Source organism: Diabrotica undecimpunctata, chromosome 4 (genome assembly GCF_040954645.1).
Source record: "Diabrotica undecimpunctata isolate CICGRU chromosome 4, icDiaUnde3, whole genome shotgun sequence".
NCBI lineage: Eukaryota > Metazoa > Arthropoda > Insecta > Coleoptera > Chrysomelidae > Diabrotica > Diabrotica undecimpunctata.
The window spans coordinates 154,184,931-154,209,512 of record NC_092806.1 but is presented as its reverse complement, the minus strand read 5'-3'; the positions used below and the strand labels follow the sequence as shown (position 1 = coordinate 154,209,512).

Below are 24,582 nucleotides of genomic sequence, written 5' to 3'. Positions count from 1 at the left end.
TCGTCAAAAATGTATTTTGCATCACCAAAGAAACCAACAGAAGCCTCAAAAACGTATTACATTGATGACGTTGTACAATGCTTGAAAGGTACCTTTCAAAAATATCGACAAGACAGCAGTTTTCAAAGTATCGACGAGTCCATGACGAAATTCAAAGGTCGATCGTCACTCAAACAGTATATGCCGCTAAAACCAGTAAAAAGGGGAATCAAAATGTGGCTTAGGTCAGACTCGTTTACTGGATATACCTACGACTTCAACATCTACACAGGTCGCGAAACTGAATATGTAGAAGGAACTCTTGGGGAACGTGTAGTGAACAAACTTGTTTCCACAGCAAAAGAAAGAGATATAACCTTTTGCTTTGATCGTTTTTTTACTTCGGTTTGTCTGTTGGAAAATATAGAGTACGCAGCAATAGGGACCTGTAACCAAAATAGAAAAAACTTGCCAAAAATAAAAGATAAATTGCAAAGAGGTGAATGCGTATTTCAGTGCAGTGAAAACGGACTAATGTTTGTGAAATGGCAGGACACCAAGGAAGTCTTGATGCTGAGTAATTGCCATAATGACAGTGTTTCATCTATCAATAAAACCATGAGAGATGGTTCGAAAGTAAATGTGTCCTGTCCAGAAATGATAGCGTGCTACAGGAAAATTATGGGTGGGGTTGATCTAGCAGACCAAATGGTAGGATTGTACGATTTAGATCGTAAATCAAACAAATGGTGGAAAAAAGTATTCCATCGCTTACTTATGATGTCAGTTGTAAACTCATGGATTATTTATAATGAAAAAAATAAGAAAAAAATTCCTCTGATTCAATTTTTGGTACCTCTGGCAGAAGAAATGATAGCTGAAGGACAAAAAATAGCTGCTATACGACGTTTATCTAAGAAGGGAAGAATATCTATGAAAAGAAAACGTTTCGAGAGTGTATCATTACATCTTCCAATTGAAGGAAGCACAAGAAGACGATGTAAAATGTGCACTGATAATAAAACTCAAACACGTACAAAAACCCTTTGCGAAGAGTGTGACATTCCTTTATGTAAAAACTGTTTCGCAGTATATCACCGTAAATAATATTTTGTATTTTTGAGTAATTGTTTTGTATTTTTGAGTAATAAAGTAATACAAATATATTATGTGGTATATAATAATATTTTTATGTGGGACTGTTGGTACACATATGTACCAATACACAAGACTAATGGTACATATGTGTACCACTACCCCCACGAACACCCTAACGTTTTCATTAACATTTTTTGTTAAAAAAGGGTATATTTGTGTATATAAAAATAAAAAACCACAAAAATATGTTTTTAAAACTCGTTAAAAAAAAAACCGTCTCGAAAGGGTTAAAAAACTCGATGTCGAGTTGGTCCGCTAGTATACAACTATCGTACCTGGTACGCTTTGATTTATGGTGTACCTACTGCTAAGTATAATCCATTAATAATATACTTATTTTGTCATTTATAAACTAAATATTGAAAACCTACTGTGAAATGGAATTGACAAATGAAAATGGAATGAGAATTCTGGATTTAAGTAAAAATAAGTTGCAGCGACCGACAATACGTCCACGTTCATTTTAGTTCTGCCAAACACACATGACGCAAATATTTGGCATGTTTGGTCCACCGACACAAGTGTGGAGTAGCGTATTTGTTATTCGGTAAAAAATTACAAATATTTGGGTGAATACAACGAAGCCGCATAACAAAGAATGCATAACGAAGTGTGGTACTGCTATTAGAGCTTTCGCATAACAAGTACAAAATAATCGCATGCATGAAGGTAAAACCGCGAATGATCATAAAGATTCTACTGCATTATTACACTGCGATATTATCTAGTGTAGTGTTGTATGACGACCACTACCAACTACAGAAAATAAGAATCAAGGCTTTCTACAGAAAATTTAGCTGTAACAGTACACTTTTGCAAAATAGTAATCTCACTCACGAAGAATGATCTAAATGTTCAACGTTTCTCAGAGCGTGATAAATTGGGCTTCGGAGTTAGGTTCAGGAAGCTGGGAGTTAATATAAGACATGAAAGTGATAGAGGATGAGCTACAACCAGAGGACAAGATCATTTGATTGTTACGTCAGCTACAAGAAATCGTGTATCATTGGCTTCTAAGGCTTCGAGTACATTTTGGCTACGTAAGTTTGTATACCATTCGCAGAAGATTGCACTAAAGTCTTGTAAATGACAAATATTCAGGATTTATATCACAAAATGTGTTTATATTTTCATAAATTCGTTTTCAATTTCTCTACAAGATGTTAATTTTTCAAATTATTAGTTATTCAAATTTTATTATAAGTTATCATTTGGAATTCCATTATTTTTGCAAATCAATGTATTCAGCCATAAATAAAATCGAAATATCGGTCAAAATTGACGCATATAAATAGAACAAACTTAACTTTGTAAGATTCTTTATTAACAATTATTACTAATATTATTATTTTGATATAAAACTAGAAATATCTGTTGCAAAAAGCCATAGTAATTAATCACTGAATATACCGAGCCTATTAAAACCTTTATTACTAATAAATTCTACTCAGCTTGCTTGCTTTTTGTACACCGCAATATTTGGAACCTAAATAACATTCGTAATTGTAAAAATTGATACTGGCATTCTCTTCCAAAATTGTTGGCCACCATGGAGTAGATTATCTAGTAAAATTATTATGGATATTATCGTGTTTTTATTGTAGAGATAAAAACGCGCGTTTTTGTCGCAAATACATCGTCGGCCTCACATTGAAGTTACTGAGAAAAATTAAAAATAAAAATGGTGCAAAAATGATTTTACGTCTTTTAACACTTTTATTTAGGAATTTTGACTAAACTTTTCGATACAAACCACATTCCACTTGAATTTGGGTGCACTGAAAAGGATTGGCGAGTTATAATTTTTTTAGAATATAATAATTTGCAAATCTTCCACCTTTATTTTGTTACAGGTTACATATAATAGTAACTATGCAGCTATGATTGGTAATGAGTTTTTAATTTTGCATAGATATTTTTATTAGATATTTAAGGGTGGTTTGTGATACGTGAGAGAGAAATGTTCTCGATTTTGACGTAAGTCATCCAACCCATAAGATCTGTTAAAATTCAAGCAAAATATCAAATAGTTTGGTTTTAAGAGTCGTCAAAAACAAGCAACTTTTGTGTTGTTTGAAAATTATTGGGTATCTTTGTTTGAAAGGGAAAAGCACAACTGAGTTTGTTTCTGGCTGTAACAGTGTTTCCCTAAATAAATTTATATGAATATAAAGTGTTCTGAGTATTAGGTATATAAGTATCTATTTGTACTTAAGATTAAATAAGTTTAACTTAGGTTAGGTTGGGTTAGATCAGAATAGGTTAAGATCACTATTCAGCTGATAAATTTGTCCACTGGTGGGCGTAAAACTCTCTTCCCAGGGGTCTTGTGCATTTCGAATCCAGTTTATGTATATGCGTCCTGTGTACGCACTTGTACACTTTGTGTATGAGTCCTGAATGTCAAAAGACATCCCGACTCTATAATTCTTTTAGTCCACCGATTATCCTCCATTCTTGTGACATGTGACATCTATTACACTTTAAGCTATTTATTCTTTTCACAGTAACTTGTATTTTGGTTTAATTAAAGTTAGATTGCAATGATTTTAATTGATCCATAAGTTGAGAAAAGTTTAATTGATCATGGGATATTTATATGTGAAGATAAGGGAGATAAACCAGACTATTTAAAGCAAATTGACCGAATGACCATTTTTCACCAATTCACAACATTTTGGCGAGTTATTAGCAAAAAAACTGAAGCAATTGAGCCATAGGTACCCATAGGTTGGGGCATCCAATAAAAAGCTCCTTCAAACAGATGGTTTTTAAAAGTGTAAGTGCAAAATTTCGGGCCAATGCTTTTTAAATGTATTTATTTTTTCGAATCCTAAAGAAACTAATAAATATTTATGAAAAATTTAAACGCAGAATGAAAGATTACATTATTACCGAGGGCTGAAAGTCCCTTAGAATAAACAAAAAGTTTCTTTTGAATGAGATATTTGAAATTAAAAATCACACTTAATTTTCTCTTCTTTCTCACCTCTGTAACTTACTAAACTAAGTATTATAGAATTTTTCAGCGACTTTCGGCCCTCGGTAATAATGTAATCTTTCATTCTGCGTTAAAATTTTTTAAAAATACTTATTAATTTTCTCAGGATTAGAAAAAATGAATGCATTTAAAAAGCAGTGGCCCGAAATTTTGCGCCTACACTCTTAAGAAGAAAACGTAGGGAGAAAACGTCGTCATGCGGAAAATAATAAAGTAGATGTATTATCTATTTATATGTATGATCTTAACCTGTAAATGGCGGTTTATAATTGGCGGCGGATCATACTAATTTGACTCTACCTCGATCTCATGAGCCTTAGCCACGTTTTGAAGTATAATTCATAAAAGCTTTCTCAAAAATAAAAGCACAAACTTTGTAAAGCGGTGTTCTTTCACAAGTGAGGCAGCGCTTGTACCGGGATCATCCCGGTACAACCAAACAGGCCTCCCATACAGCTAAGATCACAATAAATCTCTCAAACTCCCCGAGACGACACGCGGGTCGCTTTCGCCGGTAAAAAAATATAATTCAAACGCAATTTTGGCGTTGGATCTTGGCGGTCTATATAAATAAACATTTAGATTATGCTCATTCTGGTTCAAAATTTTAAAACGCAGTGTTTTAAGTGTTCAATAAATAAAACCTTAAGAAATTTGTATGATACGCAGAGTGGAAAAAAATGCTACAACCCAACTAAAACTGCATAGTTACTACTAAGACATCATAATATACAAAAAATACACAATTACTGTGTTAAAACTTGTAATAATTACCAAAACATATATTTCTAAAAGTGTATCCTGTTTAGTGAAACTGTATATAACAACAATGTCATTTTTTATTAGTTTTTACTTCCTACAGATTGATTATCTTGTTTGCAAACAAGAAATTTTACCAATTTGTCTTCTTCATTACGTCATTTCTTGATGTAATTGTTTTTCTTGATTTTTCATATAATGGAGGAATCATCGTTTAGGACTTTTTGTTGAAAATTTATTGAAATATACACCCAAAGTTTTCAGAAAGACGCGATAAGTGTACAGGTTGATTGGTCTTCATTTGATTCCTACAAAAGAAGTCGAAGAGATGGTATGTCTGTAGCTGCTCCAAAAAACAGGCAAAGAAATAGGCAGTATTAGGAGACATCTTGTTTTATGCAATCCATTCAGATTATGACTATATTTCCAAGATAAAAAATTTTGAAAACCATTACTATTAGAGAAGTCAATAAATTCATATTCTTATGAGATGAAACGTGCCAGCAGAAGAAAATCAAAAGTAATTATAAATCTGATATGAGCGGTTTCAACTGAACACTCCCTGGAAGCCCTCTGGTGTGGCTCTGGTCCTCTCGTATATATCCTAGACTCTTGGCTGTCCTTTTTGATGTAAATATGTATAGAATTTCTTCGCCAATAAAAGAATAATAAACATTCCACGCATATATGGAATCAACGCAGAGAACCCTTCACTAGACGGTTGAAGCCCTCTGCAGAGTGTCCAGGGACAGACAGGATGTCATTGCACTCCAAGACCCTTTTTTTTGTAATGACAGTGATAAGAGCGATTGTTATTGGTCGAACTGAAGACGCAATGACCATCTAGGTAGGAAACAAAGTACCTGGTCGAGCAATATACATGATAGAAGATTATGAAACCTTCTACCTGTTTAAAGCTTTCTTTATATATCTTTATAGCTCTTTCGTTTTCTTAATCTTTTATTCTATTCAAGCACTTATATACAATTTTCTCTGACAAACTTATTAACAAATAATACTCAGTGTAGAATACGTTTTCAATTAAAAACGAAAACCAAAAATAAAGTTTTTAAACAAAATACTTACTTGAGAATCAGAGGAACTCATTTCGGAAGGTTTCTCAGTCACGCTACTATCGTCCGGGTTCTCGTCGTAGCCCTTTAAACTCTCCTCGTCCGAGTTGTAGGGCACAGAGGCCGGAGACGGCCTCGGCGGAGATTTACCTACCACCGGCGGAGGCTGATGGGAAGGGGGCTTCCGAGACAACGTCCCTTTCTTATTGAGATTGGAGAGGCTGTTGGTGCTAGCGTTGCCGTTTCGCGAACGATAGTAGTCCAGCGCGAGATCCTGGTGATCGCCGACCGACATCGCCATGGATTCTTCTAGGGTTTTTTGAGCTTCTTCTACAAATATTGTTCAACGTTAACAAAGTGCTATATAAATTAATATTTTAATAAATTAAAGATAGGTTAATATTAACTAATACATTTAATATTGGATAATTGTTTATTGTTTGTGCATTTCTGATCCACAATGAGCACACTAGTTTCTACGATATGAATAGACCAGTAGCAATATCTTGGGACCTTTAAAAGTCAATCTTCGAATTTACTTCATGTCTTGGACTTTACGATGATTTCCTGTTTATTTTTTTTTGACGTTCTTTGCCTAGATCATAATAAACATTTTCAAGATCACGTTTAAACGCAACCAGCCATCTTTTCAGGGTTACAATTGAAGCTAAAGAGTCGCCACACACATTTAGAAACTGCAAGTAGCTTTCAGTCATTGTTAAAACTATTTTTTAAAAAGAATTTAATCACTGCAAGATACTCGAAACGGCAGCGGAAACGATAGCGGAAACGCTACGAAGAATGAAAAAAGATAAAGAAATACTCAACACTAAAAAGAAAAGCCAAAATGAGCTACTTTGGTCACATACTAAGAAAGTAGAAATACGAATTGTAGCGGCTGGTCATACAAGGGAAGGTGGAAGGCAAAAGAGGACCGGGGAAAAGACGCACGTCCTGGTTGAAGAATCTGAGACAATGGAGTGGGAAAACGTCAATAGAACTTTTCAGAACGGCTGCAGATAGAGTCAAATGAGCCATGATGATCGCCAATGTCCTTAGGGATGGGGCACGTTAAGAAGAAGAAGATACTAGAATTTTTTCATTTTTAACATCACTCGAATCTCAACGGCTCCTAACAACTCCTTATCGTCAACTGCTGTGTGGAATGACTTGCAATCTTACATGGTGTCTACTAACACCTAGTAAGGTAATGACGCTTCGAGTGGAAGATTCGACCGGGAACAAGGAATTTTACATAATTATTTTGTTAAAAATAAATATTTGTCAACCCACTTTCTACAAAACACACAACGTACATCATCAAACCTCAGCAAAACATATATACCAGACCTTGACCCAGAAGAATATATCAATTGAACCTTTGTGTTCGATAGGAACGACTATATTTTTAGATTTGTCGAGTCAGTCAACTGGTCTAACCTAACTCAATAGTTTGTATAGATTAGAATGTAGGTAAGACGAAAATAAAACCGTATTCTTTAAAAATGTGTAGTTTTGTCATCGGAGAAAACTTTCAAACGGTATTTTCACAAGAACTAACGAGACTCCAATAATAATAATACCTAGAGCACAAATTCCAAGGTCCTTCGATCAATAATTAGTATTTCTTGGTACATGTCATAGAATATCTATAAAAGTGGAATCTGAAAAGCTGGACAACAACAATAACTGTATTTACAATTTGGGGACGCTTTAAGTCCCTTATCTTAAAAATTTAATCATACTTACGTTTGTATTTATAACTTTTGCTTTTCACACATAATATAGCTATTATCATGATGATGATGATAATGGACATAGCTGCCAAAGCGACCATGAACCAGGTCTGTCTGTAGAACGGAGTGAGTTGCAGAAGTCCGTATTCCATATAAAGCTTTGAAGGAGTTAGAACCGATTCGTCGGAATACGCGGGGTAGCTTATTCCGAATTTGTTGTAGGGGATTACCCTAAATTTGTACGAAGTCGAAGGTAACAGGCTCTGGTACAGTACGGTGAACTCTTGTAGAGGACCGTTGGTGGTTTTTGCTACTGTTTGCCATCTGATGTCGTCTAAAAAATAAAATAATGTTAAATATTTTCGTATACAGTGTGACCCATTTAGATTGGAAACACCTCCATAAAATTTGAAATTGTTAACCGATTTTAACCAAATTTTTTTTTTAATGTCATATAACAAAAGGTCTATTGCGGGACAAAATATGAAATATTTAGTTAAATTTTCAGGGCAGTCTACGATACTTTTTCTTCGTCGAAAATAGAGAATTTGTATTTGCGATTTTTTTTATTAAAAAAATTTCTATGCCACTGGATTTAGAGTGGCTTTAAATAGCTATGACAAAAATTTCATTAAAATATATTTAATAATAACGAAGTTATGACAACTTAAAATTTTACAACTCACTAAGCTACGAGTCAAAAAAGAACACCCTGTATCAACAGATAACCATAAAACTAATTATTTTTCAAATAATTTTAATAATAAACCACTACTAGACAAAAAAAATGTTTAAAATGGCATAAAAATTTAATGCAAGTAGCGCACTTACATTATTATTGACTTTACATGCTACAACTTAAATCTCAGTTGCCATGACAATGATATTACTGTTTGACATTATTTGTGTCATACAAATTTCAGTGCTAGCATAAATTTATGCATAATATCTGCAATAATATTTATTTAAATTTCTTTTAATAATATTTTGTGTCATGGCTGCAAGATTAAGTTTGAGAGAAAAAATTGAAATTATACATCTTTTGGGAGATAACGATAGAAGTGCCAGGGAAGTTTGTACAATATTTAATGACAGCCATGTGGATCGTCCTAATTAGCTGAGGTACGGTAAACAAAATAAATAGAATATTTAATGAATATGGTGCAGTATCAAAACTAATTTTAAAAAATAACCCGTTACAAAGGAGAAGAGGAAATGATCAAATCATTTTAGATCATTTCAGAAATAATCCTAATGCCAGTTTAAGGAATGCCAGTTTATATTTGAATGTGCCTCGAGAGAGTATTCGGAGATGTCTTAAGGTAAATAATATTAAACCTTTCAAACCAAAATTCTTACACACATTACAAGAAGGCGATGAAGCAAAACGTTTAGAATATTGTTTATGGGCCCAAGGGGAATATTTAAACAATATAAATTTTCTAAAAAACGTGTTGTTTACCGACGAAGCCACTTTCACTACAAATGGAGTAGTATTATCACAGAATTGTCGCTATTGGACAGCAGATAATCCCTATTGGGTAAAAAACTGTAAAAGCCAGTATTCTCAAAAAATTAATGTCTGGTGTGGTATACTGAACGAGCGAGTTATTGGTCCTTTCTTTTTTGAAGAAAACTTGAACTCACAGAACTTTTTAGAATTTTTAAACACCGACTTGTAGGATGCTATTCATGAGCTCCCAATTAATGAACGATTAAATTTGTATATCCAGTTAGATGGGGTTCTGTTCATTACCCCAGAACCGTGAAGCAATGGCCAAATGAAAATTTTCCGAACCGTTGGATAGGCCGGGGTAGTCCGTTGATAGATTGCCCACCCAGATCTCCAGATCTCACAATTTTAGACTTCTTTCTCTGGGTCTTTAGACTATCAAACAAAAAGTTTACCAAACCTGTGCAAGAGACAGGCATGTGCAGAAATTACTCCCCAACAACTAAGAAATGTAATTAGAAATATTCATAAACCCTACGACAAATGTATCCAATTAGATGGTGGATTGGTAGAGGCAACTAGGATTTAAACTAAAATTATGTTTCCATGTTTCTGTTTATACAGAGTGTTTTTTAACGTTAATACAGAGTGTTTTTTTCTTAGTGAGTTTTAAAATTTTAAGTTGTCATAAGTTTGTTATTAATAAATATATCTTAATGAAATTTTTGTTATAGCTATTTGAAGCCACTCTAAATCCAGTGGCGTAGAAATTTTTTTAATAAAAAAATAGCTAATACAAATTCTCCATTTTCGACGAAGAAAAAGTATCGTAAAATGCCCTGAAAATTTAACTAAGTATTTTATATTTTGTACCGCAATAGACCTTTTATTACATGACATTAAAAAAAAATTTGGTTAAAATCGGTTAACAACTTCAAATTTTATAGAGGTGTTTCCAATCTAAATGGGTCACACTGTATATAGTGGTTAACTCAATATACATTATTTTAATGGTATTTAGGGGTAAGGTAAGTAAAATGGTTTTTACATAAGATTTTATAACAAAAATTTCTTAAGAATTTGTCATTTATGTCTATTATCTATCGTAATCATAAGAATCAATTATATCTTTTACATACCTTTTTTCCTGGATTCAATGTAGTATCCCAATATAGGCCCCTTGCCTGTGGCTCCATTGAACCACCTCAACTCGATACTAGTTAAAGTTTTCACCAAGCTAAGTTCCTTCGGTGTACTCGGCGAACCTTCTTGTGGTCCGGTAGTCACGTTACTCGCGATGGGAGGACCGTAATCGATTGTCTGTGCTTTCACTTTAAACGTGTATGTTACTTCTTCCTCCAAGCTAGGAACTTGAAGATAGGTCGTCGTTACTTTTTGCTTCACCTGCTTGCTAAAACCTACAAAGGAAACCCATTCATTTTTAATGAGTAACTAATTAGAAGAGACAAAATGATTTTAGAAAACAGAAACTGAAAGAAACAAGAAGCAAAAGGAAGGGAAATCAAGGGAAAATAAAGGAAGGTAAAAAAGAATGTGGGAATTAAGAATAAGCAAAAAAGCATAAGGAAGCAAGACAACTCAGGAAACTGGTTAAGAAACGTGAAATCAAGAACGTGGTAGGAAGCCACAAGAAGCAAAGAAAAGAAGAAAAAGAAGCATAAGAAGAAAAAATAAAATATGGAGGATAAAAAAGAATTTTGACATCAAGAATATGCAAAAAAACTATAAAAAGGGAAGAGAAATCAGGAGAAGGGCTAGAAAACAAATGACACAAGAAGAAAAAAGGAATGAGGAAAAAATAGGAAGTCAGCAAAGCTCAAGAAGTTTGCTTTGGTGGTATAGTTCTTCTTCTTCTTCTTAGTCGTTAACCTGATGCAGGTATCGTGATATCATGAAGATATTAGTTAAATTTCCCAATGTTCCTCCAAGTTGTTCTATCTTCTGTCATTCTAGCACATTCTGACAATGGAGCGCCAATGGTAGCAACAATATGGTCCGTGTATCGTGTGGGAGATCTACCTCTACTTCTTTTGCCTTCTACTTTTCCCTGGATGGTAAGTTTTTCAAGACCATTTCTTCGAAGGACATGTCCAAAATAGCTTATTATTTGTTCTGATATTTGTGTTCTTAGTCTTTTCTTTATGTTTAGCTGGTCCAGTATGGATTCATTTGTTCTTCGGGCCACCCATGGTATTCTCAGCATTCGTCTCCAGCAGTACATCTCAAATACATCTATGTTCTTTTTGTCTTTCTCAGTAAGGGTCCAGCATTCCGATGCATAAGTAAAAACTGGAAAAACTAGACTTCTTACTAGTCTCATTTTTGTATCGGTAGTTATTACATGGCTTTTCCAAATTTTTGTTAATTTTGCCATAGCGCTTTTTGCGATTGCTGACCGCCGCTTTATTTCTTCAGTACAGCCTCCTTTGTTGGTTATTAATGAGCCCAGGTACACAAATTTATCTACAACAGCGATATTGTTTATCATGACCAGATGATTTTGATTGTTGTTAGCTCTGTCAATTATCATGATTCTCGTTTTATCTCTATTTATTTTAAGGCCCATCGTTAAGCTTACGTCTTCTATCCGTTGTAGCAGGTGAATCAATTCAGCTTCAGAACTAGCGAGGATAGTAGTATCATCTGCATATCTCAAGTTGCAAATCTTTTTCCCGCCAATGGTGATGCCACCGTTCCAGTCCTCAGTAGCTTTCCGCATTATCCATTCACCATAGATGTTAAATAGAATTGGGCTTAGTATGCAGCCTTGTCTCACGCCCTTTGTGACCCTGAAACTATTGGTTAGTTCCCCATTTATTCTAACTCTGGCATTATTGTTATTGTACAGGCTTTTAATTAGCAGTATCAGATGATTGGGGACTCCCATTTCAGACAAAACCTGCCACATTTTACTCCAGTTGACCAAATCGAAAGCTTTACTATAATCTATGAAGCACAAATATGTTGTGATGTTAAATTCTCTGGATTTTTCTACAATCTGCCGTACGTTTAAAATTTGTTCTCTAGTACCACGTCCGGGGACGAAACCTGCTTGTTCCTCCGCAATGTTAGGTAGTAAAAAGGGCTTTATTCTCTCGAGAATTATATGTAAGAGTATCTTACTGCAATGCGCAATTAGAGCAATTGTGCGATAGTTGCTACATAAATCTTTCGCTCCCTTTTTATGTATCGGAATATATAGTGATTGTGTCCAGTCCTCAGGCCATTTACCTGTCTCCCACACTCTTTGACAAATTTGATGTATTATATCCACTCCAACGTCATCTAGGGCCCAAATCATTTCAATAGGTATGTTATCTGGACCGGCAGCTTTCTGACTTTTTTGCCTCATAATTGCTGCTTCAACTTCACTTTTGAGTACGTCAGGTTCCGTCGCCAAACTGGCATCTTCTTGTTGTGATGAGGCGTCTGTGCTTTCCTCCATCATCAGTCGTCCACAGTATTCTTTCCATCTGTGTAAAATATCTTTTTTAGAAGTGAGTAGAGTTCCGTTATCATCTTTGATAGCAAGGTAGTTTGGTGTAAAGGAACGTGTTATCTGCTTTATTTTTTTAAACATGTCTCTGGTTTCAGTTTTGGTTTTATGCCCTTCTATTTCCATGCAGATTTTTGTCCTTTTTGCAGAGTCGTTTTATTTGACCGTTCAGCGCTTTATAGGCCTCTTTGTCACTTTCACTGTTCAGTCCTGTGGCTTTTAAGCACTTCCTCTCCTGTATTTTAGTCCACGTGGAGTCTGTTATCCATTGTTTCCTTCTTTCTTCTCTATCACTCTTAATGTTTTTCGCAGCATTATGCAATATGAATTTTGTTTTTGTCCATATGCTATTTGAGGACTCTTCTGGATTTAATGATTGTTTGAGGTCACATAGCTTTTGCGTTGCGGCTTTTTTGTACGGATCGTTATATCTTAGATGCCATTTAGTTGTTGTATTTCCTGTTTTTGGACTGTCTTAACTTCATGCGGAATTCAGCTGATAAAAATTGATGGTCGCTATTACAATCTTTTCCTGGATAGGTCTTAACATCCTTAACAGCGCTCCTCCAACGGGTTTTTACCAGTATAAAATCTATCTGATTTCTGTATCTATTTCCTGGTGATATCCAAGTGTATAGTCGTCTTGGGTGATGTTGAAAGCCTGTATTAGTAACAAACAGGTTGTTGTCTATACAAAAGTGTAGCAAGCGTTCTCCTCTGTCATTTCTTTGGCCAAGTCCATATAATCCGACGGTCTCTCGCAAGTAATGATCTTCTGTAGTTACACCAATTTTAGCGTTGAAATCGCCTACGACTGCTGTGATTTCTCTATTTGGAAGCTTCCTAAGCGTCTGCTCCAACGTACTATAAAATGTTTCGATCTCTTCATCGTGAGCTTCGCTTGTTGGGGCATATATTTGTACTACATTAAGATTAACTGGACTGGCATTCATTCTGACAACAATTATCCGATCGCTGACGGTTATGTATTCTTTTACGGAGGTTTTAATGGCATTATTTACTATCACTGCTACGCCATTCCGAGATTCTTTATCATTGCCGGAGAAATAAATATCATTGCCATTTTTTGACGTATAATGTCCTTTATCCTTCCAGTGGGTTTCAGATAGACCTTCTTCTTCTTAACATGCCATACACCAAAGTGCGTAGGCGACTATCTCATTACTAGAATTCTGTTCTTGGCGGCGTGACACAGCTCGCCTGTATTGTGTATTCCTGTCCATTCTTTAATATTCCTTAACCAGGATAATTGTTTGCGGCCGGCTCCTCTCCTACCTTCGATCTTCCCTTCGATCTTCCCCCAGATAGACCTACAATGGCATAATTGTGTATCTCGTTTTCCACTACATCCAATTTTCCGGGTTCCAGCAATCCTCGAACATTCCACGTACCAATTTTAAGGGTGCTCCATATTTTTATGTTTATTCCAGACTCAGAGTTTCCATGGCGTGCCTGGTTTCTCACAACATCATGGCCGGTAGCCCATTTCACACCATCAGCCCCGGACGCTGATTGGCGCCAATTGCTAGTTGGATCGCTCGGCATACTGATATGTTTAGAGGTCATCTTTCATGATAGTTCTTGGGGCAAAGTAACGCAGTGGGGCCCCACTTCCTTCTGCGTGGTAGAAAATAGGTGGTATAGTAGTATATGAATATTTCTTAATGTTCGTAAAAATCTTAAAATATAAGCTTAGGAAAATTCTGAGCAGGTTTTTGTACTGGTCGACATAACAATATCATTGATGTGTAACAAACTTACAGAAAAAATACATTTATTAAAATGAAATTAAAGGAAACTTACGTTCATTTTCTTCAGTGGTTTCATACGTAACGATATAACTAACGATATCACCATTTCTCTTCCTAGGTGGATCCCACGACACGGTCAAACTGTTCATCGTAATTTCGGAGAAAGTCAAATTCGTCGGCGCACTGGGCAAATCTTGCAACGTTTTTACTCGAACCGGTTGAGATCTGGGCCCGTCACCGGCTGGATTAAACGCCAATACTTGAATTTTATATTCGGTATATTTGTCGAGGAATACCAAGCTGTGAGTGGTGGTCGATGCTGGTACTACTTCTATTTCTTCTTCCCATTTTTTGCCTTCGTCCAATTTTTGCGGAGAGTTTAGAACCAAATAAAATATCTGTAAAAAAAATTATTTATAAGAGTCAATAAGACAAAATAAAGCTCAGAAAATGGAAACAGAAATATATAAAAAGGAAAAGCACTGGAACTTTCTGATTATCTCAGAGACAAAAGCAGAAACAGAAAAGTTCTATAGAATATTACAAAAATCCATTGATAAAACCAAGAAAACTTGTTGATGACTCCAATGAGGCAGTCAAAAGCTTGGCAGAAGTTAAGTAGCGAAGAGGGTAGGTTTTTACACTTTAGCTTTCTGGACAAAGCTTTTTTTTTGAGAATTTCGATTAGTTTTTTTCACGGGAGTTTAATGGAATAGAAATACGTCATATAAAGTGTTCTACATTTCTGAAAACTTCACTTTTCCATGGTAACTCCCATTTGATATAAATGATCTTCTGTCGACCGAGTCAAATCTAGCAATCTCAGCATCACTCTAAGCCTATGGCACTTAAGTCAAGCCAGAAACATACTTATAAACGTAAAAACAACAGGTTCAGAGAAATGGTACTTTGAGAAAAAGAATTTTCTACGTAAAGCTCAAATCAAATGTATAGCTAAGAAGGGATGGTATTACTACGAAATTACCTTTTCTTCTCATTTAAAAATTTCCTGTTTTGACATAAATTTTCAAATATATCGACCATCTTGATTGTGCTGCCTTAAATGTCATGTCACTTTTCTACCAATGTTGCCATATTTAAAAAAAATATTGTTTTTTGCAAAATTTTGTAAAAATATAAATAAAACAAAATAAAAATTTGTAAAATAAATATTTTGTTTTTATTTTGTCTTTCGTCATGTTTGCCTATTACTTATGTTTATACTAGTTTCGATTAGGTTGAGTTAGTTTTGGTCAGGTTATGTTTTAGTCATTAAGGAATGTTTCTTATTTATTATTTCAAATATAATATGTTTTACACTTAAACTTCGTAAAATAATTATAAATGTGGCAACATTGTAAATGTATATAAAACTCTAATTATTACGCAAATACAAGAAAGTTCTTTTTACAATTTAAATAAATTATGCCATTTTGTAATATTTTTTATTTTTTTTCATGATTTAACAGCATAAATATTGGTATTTATATGTATTTAAATATATTTCATATTATTGTGTAATCAGTTTTATATTTTTGTAATACTTTTTGTTGTAAATTCCGATTTTTTCACGAATTATTCCATTTTTTAAAGGTTTTTTTGTGCTTTTTCTAGGTTCTACACCAGGTATCATATATTAATATAAATAGACAACTTACTTTATATCCTAGAAGTTCTCCATTCTGCATCTGGTGTTGTGGTGGTTTCCACCTAAGTCTAACTTCAGTAGAAGACACCGGTTCTCCTTGAAGACCTCGTGGTTCCCCAGTTGGTACCGCCTCGCCCACATACACAGTCACCGGCGGACTGATAGGACCTTCTCCTTGCGCATTAAATGGAATGACGACGATCTCATAGTTTCTGTCTTGAAGAAGTTCGGTGAGGACCATTTTGTTAGCCTGAAATTGAGATGTTCATAATGTTAATCTACACAATGGAAGAATTTGGTGATTTGAAATATAGATTGTAGGAGCAGCTTCACTATTAACCAGATTTGGCTTCATCAGTCTTTGAATGGTTGTCAAATTTGTGCCTGGAATACATATTGGTATGAATGAAGTGATATTTAACGATAAATTTGCTATTTTGAATATCTTTCAGTGTCAAACTCTGATGACGAAACCAAGTCATTGAATAAACGCTAAATTTTTCTATTCCTACGTTAAGAATTTCTCACTTTGTCCAAGTTTTTTTGTTAGTTACTTGATTTGATGCATTATTTATATACATTTACACTATTTTTACATATTTATACTGACATTATTTCATTACTTACATTGATACCCATAACTTCTTCTTTAGGCGTCGCTTGAAGAGCAGTTGGAAAATCGGAGACAGGTTGAAATACAACTCGGTACCCGCCACTTTTACTATCTCCACACCAGTACTGCTCATCTATGGCTTCCCAGAATACCTCAACGCTAGTGGTAGTGATGGGGATTACCTTTAAACCACTAACTCCTAAAAAACAAAGCAAAACTGTTAATATTTTATCACAGCAGCATGCTTAAACTTCCTTATTAGAGTATTGTTCAATCAAATTTTAAATAATAGACCAAGTAGAAAGACCTCATTTAACTTATTCAGTTACTACTACCACTACAACGAATTTTCTAGATTCTTTCTCTAAACCGTCCTCTACGGCTCTTTCTATGTTGCTAATATAAATCTTGCAGGTTTTTTTTTTCAATTGCAGTGCCCACTTCATGTCTAAACGATCTTCGAACCCTTCCTATCTTTCTGCTTCATATCGGACTATACTAACGAATTGACAGATGACACAGATCACATGACAGATAAAATGACACATGGCAGATTTATAGAGCTTGTATCTACAACCAATAGCACGAGATATAACAGACGACAAATGACACAGAATTCATGGCCAATGATTCAAAACATCAACAATAAGAATTGGCAAATGACACGTGAAAGATTTATAGTGGCGTGAAAGCTGTCACATCAAAAATTCATATGTCCAATCCTTAGATAGAAAGCATCTGAATAAAAACATGTACAAAAACTCTCATAATATATAATTTAAGCAAAATTGAAAGGAAATAGCAGAATAATAGGAATAACGATGTAAATGTGTGAATAACTGTAAAACAAATCAAATTACTAGCAGAGTAGCAAGAGTGTAGTAGCAGAATATCGTATGATAATGAAATATCAACTTACCTTTGCTTGGAGCCGCTGGATAGGTGCGGACTTCTATCGATTCTGGACTGAACTGACTCGGTCCGATATCGTTCGTTGCTCTTATTCGAAACCGATACAATGTAAACGGTTTTAAACCAGAAACTGTATAGGAATTAAGTTGAGGATCAACTCTTTCAGGTAACGATTGCCATGGGCCTAAATTCTCCATTTTCTGGACAGTGTAGTATCTGAGAGGACCAAAACCATCCCGACCTAAAGTTATTAATACGTTAGTGACTATAAAAACAGGAATAAAAAGAATTATAAAATCATTTAAACCTACCTAAATCTTAAAGCCTTTTGAATAGTTTGTTACATACCTGATGTCCAACTGAAAGTGATGTGATGGCTTTGGATCTGGCTCTTACTAATCTGTGGCATAGAAGGCGGTTGTGGTATATCTCGGTTATTTGTCGTATAAACCGAGGCATGCGCCGTCTTTCCCCAGCCGAGTCTAGTTTGAGCTGTCACCGAGAACAAGTAGTATTTCTCCGGTTCTAACTGAGTAAATCTGAAAGTTCTCTCAGAAGGTGGAAACTCCTTTGAGAACTTATTGTTGGTTTTTACGTTGTCCAGATGGTAAGTTACTTTGTAGGCTAAAATTTCGCCGTTCGGTTCTTCAGGAACGTCCCAAATTATACGAGCTGAACTTAACGACACGTCTGGAAATGAAACGTTTGATGGAGCTCCCGGAACTGTAAGGAAACATAATATTCAATATAGATTATCAAAAGAACATTTGGTGTGGTAGTCTCAACTCAACAATTATACATGTACAATAGCTCATATATACGTTTATGATGTCTTTGGCCAAAAAATTGGAACTTTTCGTGAGAGGTAACGTCTAAGCAATTTATTATTGATATTATGGCTTGTAATTGTCAATATATAATAATGTATCACGCGCTTAATTAAAGTACCTTAGTTCAGAAAATAGTTGGAAACAGAACTTACCATCTTCATATGTTCTAACCCGAACAGCAGGTGCACTGGGCTCACCATCTCCCAACCTCGTGTACGCTAGAACTTGAATGTGATATACCACAAATTTCTTCAGTTCGGTAAGTGTGGCAGTGAATGTCGAATTGCTCGCTATTTGTTTGTGATGTACGGGAGCCTTATTTTCAGCAGCATAAAATACTTTGAAGCCTTCTATAAGACCATTTTGGTGTTCCTTCGGGACGTCACCCCATCTTACCACTATGGTTGTCGAAGATGTGGCATTAGCTTCTACGTTCATGGGACCAAAAGAAGGAACTATAAAGAAAAAATAAAGTTAATTACAAAAAGCAAGATTTAAACCACGAACTGCCTACCATCTTCTCTGGTTCTTTCAAGAGCTGTAGGTCCTGATGGTGAACACCCTACGTCATTGCAAGCTTGCATCTTCACTTCATACAAAGCATACTCCTCCAATCCGATAATAATATGTGAATTTGCTGTATGATCTTCGATATTGGAACTGTGAGCAAACCCAGTACGAATTTCTGTATACGTAATATTGTAACCTCTTGGATTTCCAAACCATTCTATTTGCTGTAGAGGCTGTAAATTAAAACAAAGTGTTAACCAAACGACAATAACAGCACAAAAATACTTACGATCCATCTTACTCTCAATTCTGTGGCACTCATAGCTCTAACTGTGACATTTCTCGGAGGAAATGCCGGTGGGGCCTGAATAGTTTGAAATTCCTTAGTAGACTCACTTGGTATGGAAGCTCCGACAACATTATTAGCGATCAGTCTTAATTTATAAACTGTAAAAGGTACAAGACCTGTTACAGCGATGGTAGTCGCATCCGGATCAGAAATTTCATAGACAACAAACCAAGAGGCATTCCTTGACGTTTGGGCTTCTACGGTCCATTTTGTGATCGAAGAATTCCCATCGAAACCTGGAGTAAACTGTAATACTACAGAAAACGCTTCGATGTTGGACAAAGCTAGCTTAGAAGGCGGATGTGGCAGTACAGGCTCCACACCGGACTGTATGATCGCTATCTTAGATGGACCTGGTCCAACGGCCGTCCAAGCTGTTACTTCAAAACGATAATGTGTAGTGGCTTGAAGATCATTAACCTTTATGCTCAAAGTGTCAGCTGTCAAATTTTTGACGCGAAGTGTGCTGGGTTCGTCTTTTATTTGGTATGTTAGCTGGTAACCTTTTAGAATGCCGTTAATCTTTTTAGGGGGTTTCCACAGCACTTTGACCGCTCTGTCGCTGATCTCGTCGAATTGTAAGTTGGAAACTTCATTTGGAACTGAAAAGAAAATATAATAAATAATTTTTACTTATAAGTTAAAAAATTACTATTCTATTGTTTGCAATATCCGTATCAGTTACTATAATTTAGAACTGTTTGCCATTTTAACGCATAAAAAGAATTTATAAATACACATAATTTTTATGTAAGAAAGAAAAGTATATGTTATAGTTTACCGTCTTCTTTGGTTTTTACGTGATGCATCTCGCTCATCTGTCCATCACCAGGATCAGTAAAACAAAGTACGGTGATATTGTAAGCTTTGAACTTTTCGAGGTGAGTCATAACAGCAGTTTGTTCGGCATATGGATCTAAAAGATTTGGATGTACAGTCATCATGTTCGTTTCGATGTTGCCTCTGGTTGGATGCCACTGCCACGATTGGATTTTGTAGCCCTGGTTTATGCCGTTTATCTTTTGCGGATCCGGAGGTGTCCACCATATTTGTATAGACGTCGAATTTAAAGCTTTGACTTTCTTTATTATAGGGGGCGCTTCAGGTACTCCTACAACAAATTAGATTGAAAATGAAATGAATCGATTGTTTTTAAAAGTCATTTTACCTTCTTTGGTTTTGATTTTGGCTCCGTCTGTGAAAACTCCAACACCTTTGTTGTTGTAAGCTGCGATTTGTACTACGTAGTCTTTCCAGGTTATTAAATCAGTGATGAGATAGTTACGCTGGGCCTGCAATAAATAACAAAATATAAGTTAATTGGAAAAAGCAGAAGAATGCAGAAGAAAACAAAGAAAAATAACACAAAAATACGAGCGGCTAAAGAAAAGTGGATCGTCGATATGAGGTTGTGAAACGGAAGAATTATTTAGAAGAAAAATGTCATATTTAATATGCACAAGAAAGTTCGTGTAAAAAATTAATCCAATCTGTGTGCCACACAGTCTTCTCTTCCTCTGGGATACAAACCTGCCATTGAAATGGTCTTCAGTACCGGTAGAGATAGTCTTAGAGAGCTTCTATCAAAGAGCTGTAGTTCCGGACCTTTAATGAGAATATGAGACAGGCTAGTTTCCAGTTAACGTAGCCTTCCAAAAGCTCAATTATGTCACCTACATCGACTAGGATTATTATTAGAAATGTCAAATTAAAAGTAATTTAAACTGAAATTGTGGTTAATCATCCACAAAACGATGACTAATATGTCTGGGCAAAATTGTAACTGCTGCTTTACAGCGCGAGTCAATAGCGTAGTATAAAAGATTTTACTAAGTTTGCGTGTTTTGAAATGTTTAAATTTTCGCATAACCTATTACTCGACTTAATTTTTTAATTTAGAGACAGTTTAAATGTGTTTTCCAACTTTAGAAAATAGGAAACAACCACTTGGAAAATATAGGTTTCTGTTAAACTCCTCCTTGGTTGTTAAACGTCTCCTTGTGACCTTAAATATCTTATAATTTCTATACAAAAATGTGAGAACCTCAGTGCTTGCTTCACCTGCATCTTACAGAAAATCAACTATCTATTTAACATGCACAATTTTTCGAAAATTCCCACTTACCTCGTTTGTAATATTCCTGATAGTCCAAGGACTTTCTTTGTACCCGTACAGCCTGTATCGTATAATGTATCCAAGAATTTGACCGTTTCGGTGTTCTTCTAACGGCGGCTGCCACTGGGTTATTATCTCCGAAGAGCTCCTAGCCGATCCCACGAAGCCAACGGGTGGACCGGAGGGAGCTATAAAATCAGAACTGATTGGTAAAGCAATAAAACTTAATTTTATTAACGAATATAAACGATCGACAATGCACAGTAACAATTACAGATACGAAGCAGAACATAGGTTAGTTAGTTAGAAAGAATAATTTATATGTAATAAGCGAATCAGAGTGCAAATTTAATTTTTGAGTAAAATGACGCGATTGTCGGTACATTTTGGTCCATGTGAATGATTGAGTGCAGTAATGTTTCCATTTATACAGAGATATTTTCAACTGATCAACGAATTTTTCTGTCGTTTCAAAAGCAGAAAAACATTAATTCCAAAATGGGATCTTCATGATGGTTTATTATGTTTATACCATGAATTATTCACATGGACATAAAAAAAATTTTATCATGACAAGTGACACATTTCATTGTCACATGTGACAAGTGAAACTTTGACATTCCACGTGTAATTTTGTCGTGATGTGTGCCATTTAGACACAATGTGCACATTTAATACAAAACTGGACATTTCTATGTATTGCATAATAAGTTGTGGTCTGTCACGATAAAATTTCCCCGATTTTCTAAAAAAAAATATACCGCCTATTGGTTAAAACACCTTTCGGCCTGAAAATGTACAAAATCGTAATCTTAATATTTTCAAAAGATCCATTCACGTAAATTGGTAGTTCTCCTATTGTCATTCTTTCTCGATAATATCTCTTTCTCATTTCAGACAAATTAATCTTGCGTTTAAAATTGACGCTTTATTATCGTATTACAAAGTCTTCGATCATTCGATCAATTTATTCTTTCTTAATTACGTACTGAATAAAAAAACTGGTGATGACTAACCTAACTTCCACTTAATCATTCTTTTAACGAATACAAAAAGAATTAAAAATGGCTTCTCATGCACTGGACATTGTGTACATAGATGCAATACAAATATTATCATTTCATCCTTTTAGTTTAACATTTATAAATTTCTTTAAACGTATTTTTATACATAGCTGTGGAAATGCATTAAAAAAAAAGTCAAATAATATGAACAGGCAGAACTGACAGTAAAAAATGGTTTTATAAACGAGCAAAACGTAAAAATAACTAATGAATCGACGTAAAATAACAAAAATAAAGGGTGTATAAATGAATAAGGAATAGTATCCGATTTTCCAGACTATATTCCGTAAGTAAAAAAAAAGGATTCAGAAACCGAAGATCATGTAGCGAAGCGACCCAACAGTATAAGTAAGTCAACAGCTTAGAAATTATTAGAATACAATTAAAGTTTTATTGACTTAAAAAAGGCCTTCAACAGAGTACGAGTATTACACGCGACATATCTACTGTACAACAGACAAGTAGAGATAGTGCAAACACTCCTGACCACGGCGCAGTAGACGAAATTTCGTTTACAACAGAACCTTTCTGCCTTTACGTGAACTTTGACTCCGCCTTCGCGCAGCTCCATGGTCACGAGTGTTTGCACTATCTCTACCATTGAATATCATAAAACTGATATACAGGGTGAGTTTTTAGTGCGACATCGATCGACGATTCCATTGTGATACAAGATATCAAAAAAACTTTTTAAAAAAATTAAGAAAAAGTGTAGGCAATGATATTCTCCATACTTCGAAAATATGTGGAATTCTACAGGAATGTTTGTTTTACCACGTACTTATTAATCACCCTGTAGAATTCCACATATTTTCCAAGTATGGAGAATATCATTGCCTACATTTTTTCTAAATAAGTTTTTTGGATATCTTGTACCACAATGGAATTATCGACCGATGTAGTACTAAAATCTCACCCTGTATGTAAGAAACACAGAGTGAAGTAACAGAACCACTGAAATTAGAAGGGGAAACCCCTAAGACCACTTATATGGCACGAGCAAAGAAAACAAGAAAATAAAGATAGCTTGCTATGCAGAGAGGCAGTTCTGATAGTCGAGAATGAAGACGATCTATAAAGGATGCTACATTAGCATCCTTTATAGCAAGGTGGAAACTCGAGATTGAAAATCAGATGGTAAACTATTAATTAAATTTAAATATATTCGAATCAGTTTATAAATCGATAACATCGAGGAAAATAAGTGAGAAAAGCAAGAAGAACAGATGGGTGTCCTAAGGACCCTATTATACGAGTGCTAATAACGTGGCGTTAGCAGCGATGCGTTAGCATCGGCCCAACCGGACAATGGCACTACCATGGCGTAAATTATACGAACAGAATGTCGTAGTGCCATTGTCCGGATCAAACGCGATCAAATGAAACACAACCAGCCGTTGATAGTGGTAATTTCAATAATTGCGAGGAGAAATACTTTTATTTAAAAAGTTTTTCATCAATCAACATTAAAACAGAGCTGGATTCAATATTATTGCAACCGGCTCCTTCAGTTTAAATCGTTAAAAACAGCAGAGTTGTAGACTTACAATTCCAACAATGGACGAGCAAAAAGTATCCCCCAACAAAAAAAATTGAATCGATGTAGTAACCGGATAGATATTTCAAGGACTTGGAATGCTTTTTTAATCTCGAATGACATAGAATAAACATATTTAGTGAGCAGGGAGATATATTGAAAAATTGAATGTTTTTTTTTGTCAAAAAAAACTTGGTTAAGCCACGTAGTCATCCAACAATGTCGTAAAACAATTTGATCCTTTTGAAAATTCGCGAAAAAAGAAGTTCACGCTTCGGATACATGTATAAAATATAAAAAGAATAAAAAGAAAGGGAAAAAGATGAAATGAATTCTCAGTTTTTGAGATAATTAATACTACAAAGTGTCCCAAAAGTGAATTTATACAATATTTTTACTCATAGGTGCGTTAGTGTGAAATGGATCATGAATTTTTTTGTTTGATTGAACGATTTTCTACGTGAATTACGAACTACTCAATAATAAAATTAATGTGAGTTGCATCTTTTGTTAAAAAATATAAAGTACTAAAAAATATGGTTTGATTGATAAATA

The 24,582-nt window shown here is 34.9% G+C and overlaps 1 protein-coding gene across 4 annotated transcripts in view; it reads right to left on the bottom strand.

The window, feature by feature from the left end:
* The window catches only part of sdk (sidekick cell adhesion molecule), a 245,995-nt gene that overhangs the window by 19,905 nt on the left and 201,508 nt on the right, over window positions 1–24,582 (bottom strand). For all 4 annotated transcript variants that reach the window (XM_072530619.1, XM_072530620.1, XM_072530621.1 and 1 more), the window contains 14 exons: window positions 21,436–21,614; window positions 20,479–20,602; window positions 20,092–20,421; window positions 19,251–19,912; window positions 18,966–19,194; window positions 18,604–18,906; window positions 17,970–18,344; window positions 17,629–17,862; window positions 16,724–16,908; window positions 16,107–16,346; window positions 14,501–14,846; window positions 10,299–10,577; window positions 7,720–8,040; window positions 5,984–6,300 (listed from right to left, as the gene is read on the bottom strand). In XM_072530619.1, coding sequence (XP_072386720.1) covers window positions 5,984–6,300; window positions 7,720–8,040; window positions 10,299–10,577; window positions 14,501–14,846; window positions 16,107–16,346; window positions 16,724–16,908; window positions 17,629–17,862; window positions 17,970–18,344; window positions 18,604–18,906; window positions 18,966–19,194; window positions 19,251–19,912; window positions 20,092–20,421; window positions 20,479–20,602; window positions 21,436–21,614 — 4,124 coding nt within the window. The remainder of the gene's footprint in view (window positions 1–5,983; window positions 6,301–7,719; window positions 8,041–10,298; window positions 10,578–14,500; window positions 14,847–16,106; window positions 16,347–16,723; window positions 16,909–17,628; window positions 17,863–17,969; window positions 18,345–18,603; window positions 18,907–18,965; window positions 19,195–19,250; window positions 19,913–20,091; window positions 20,422–20,478; window positions 20,603–21,435; window positions 21,615–24,582) is intronic.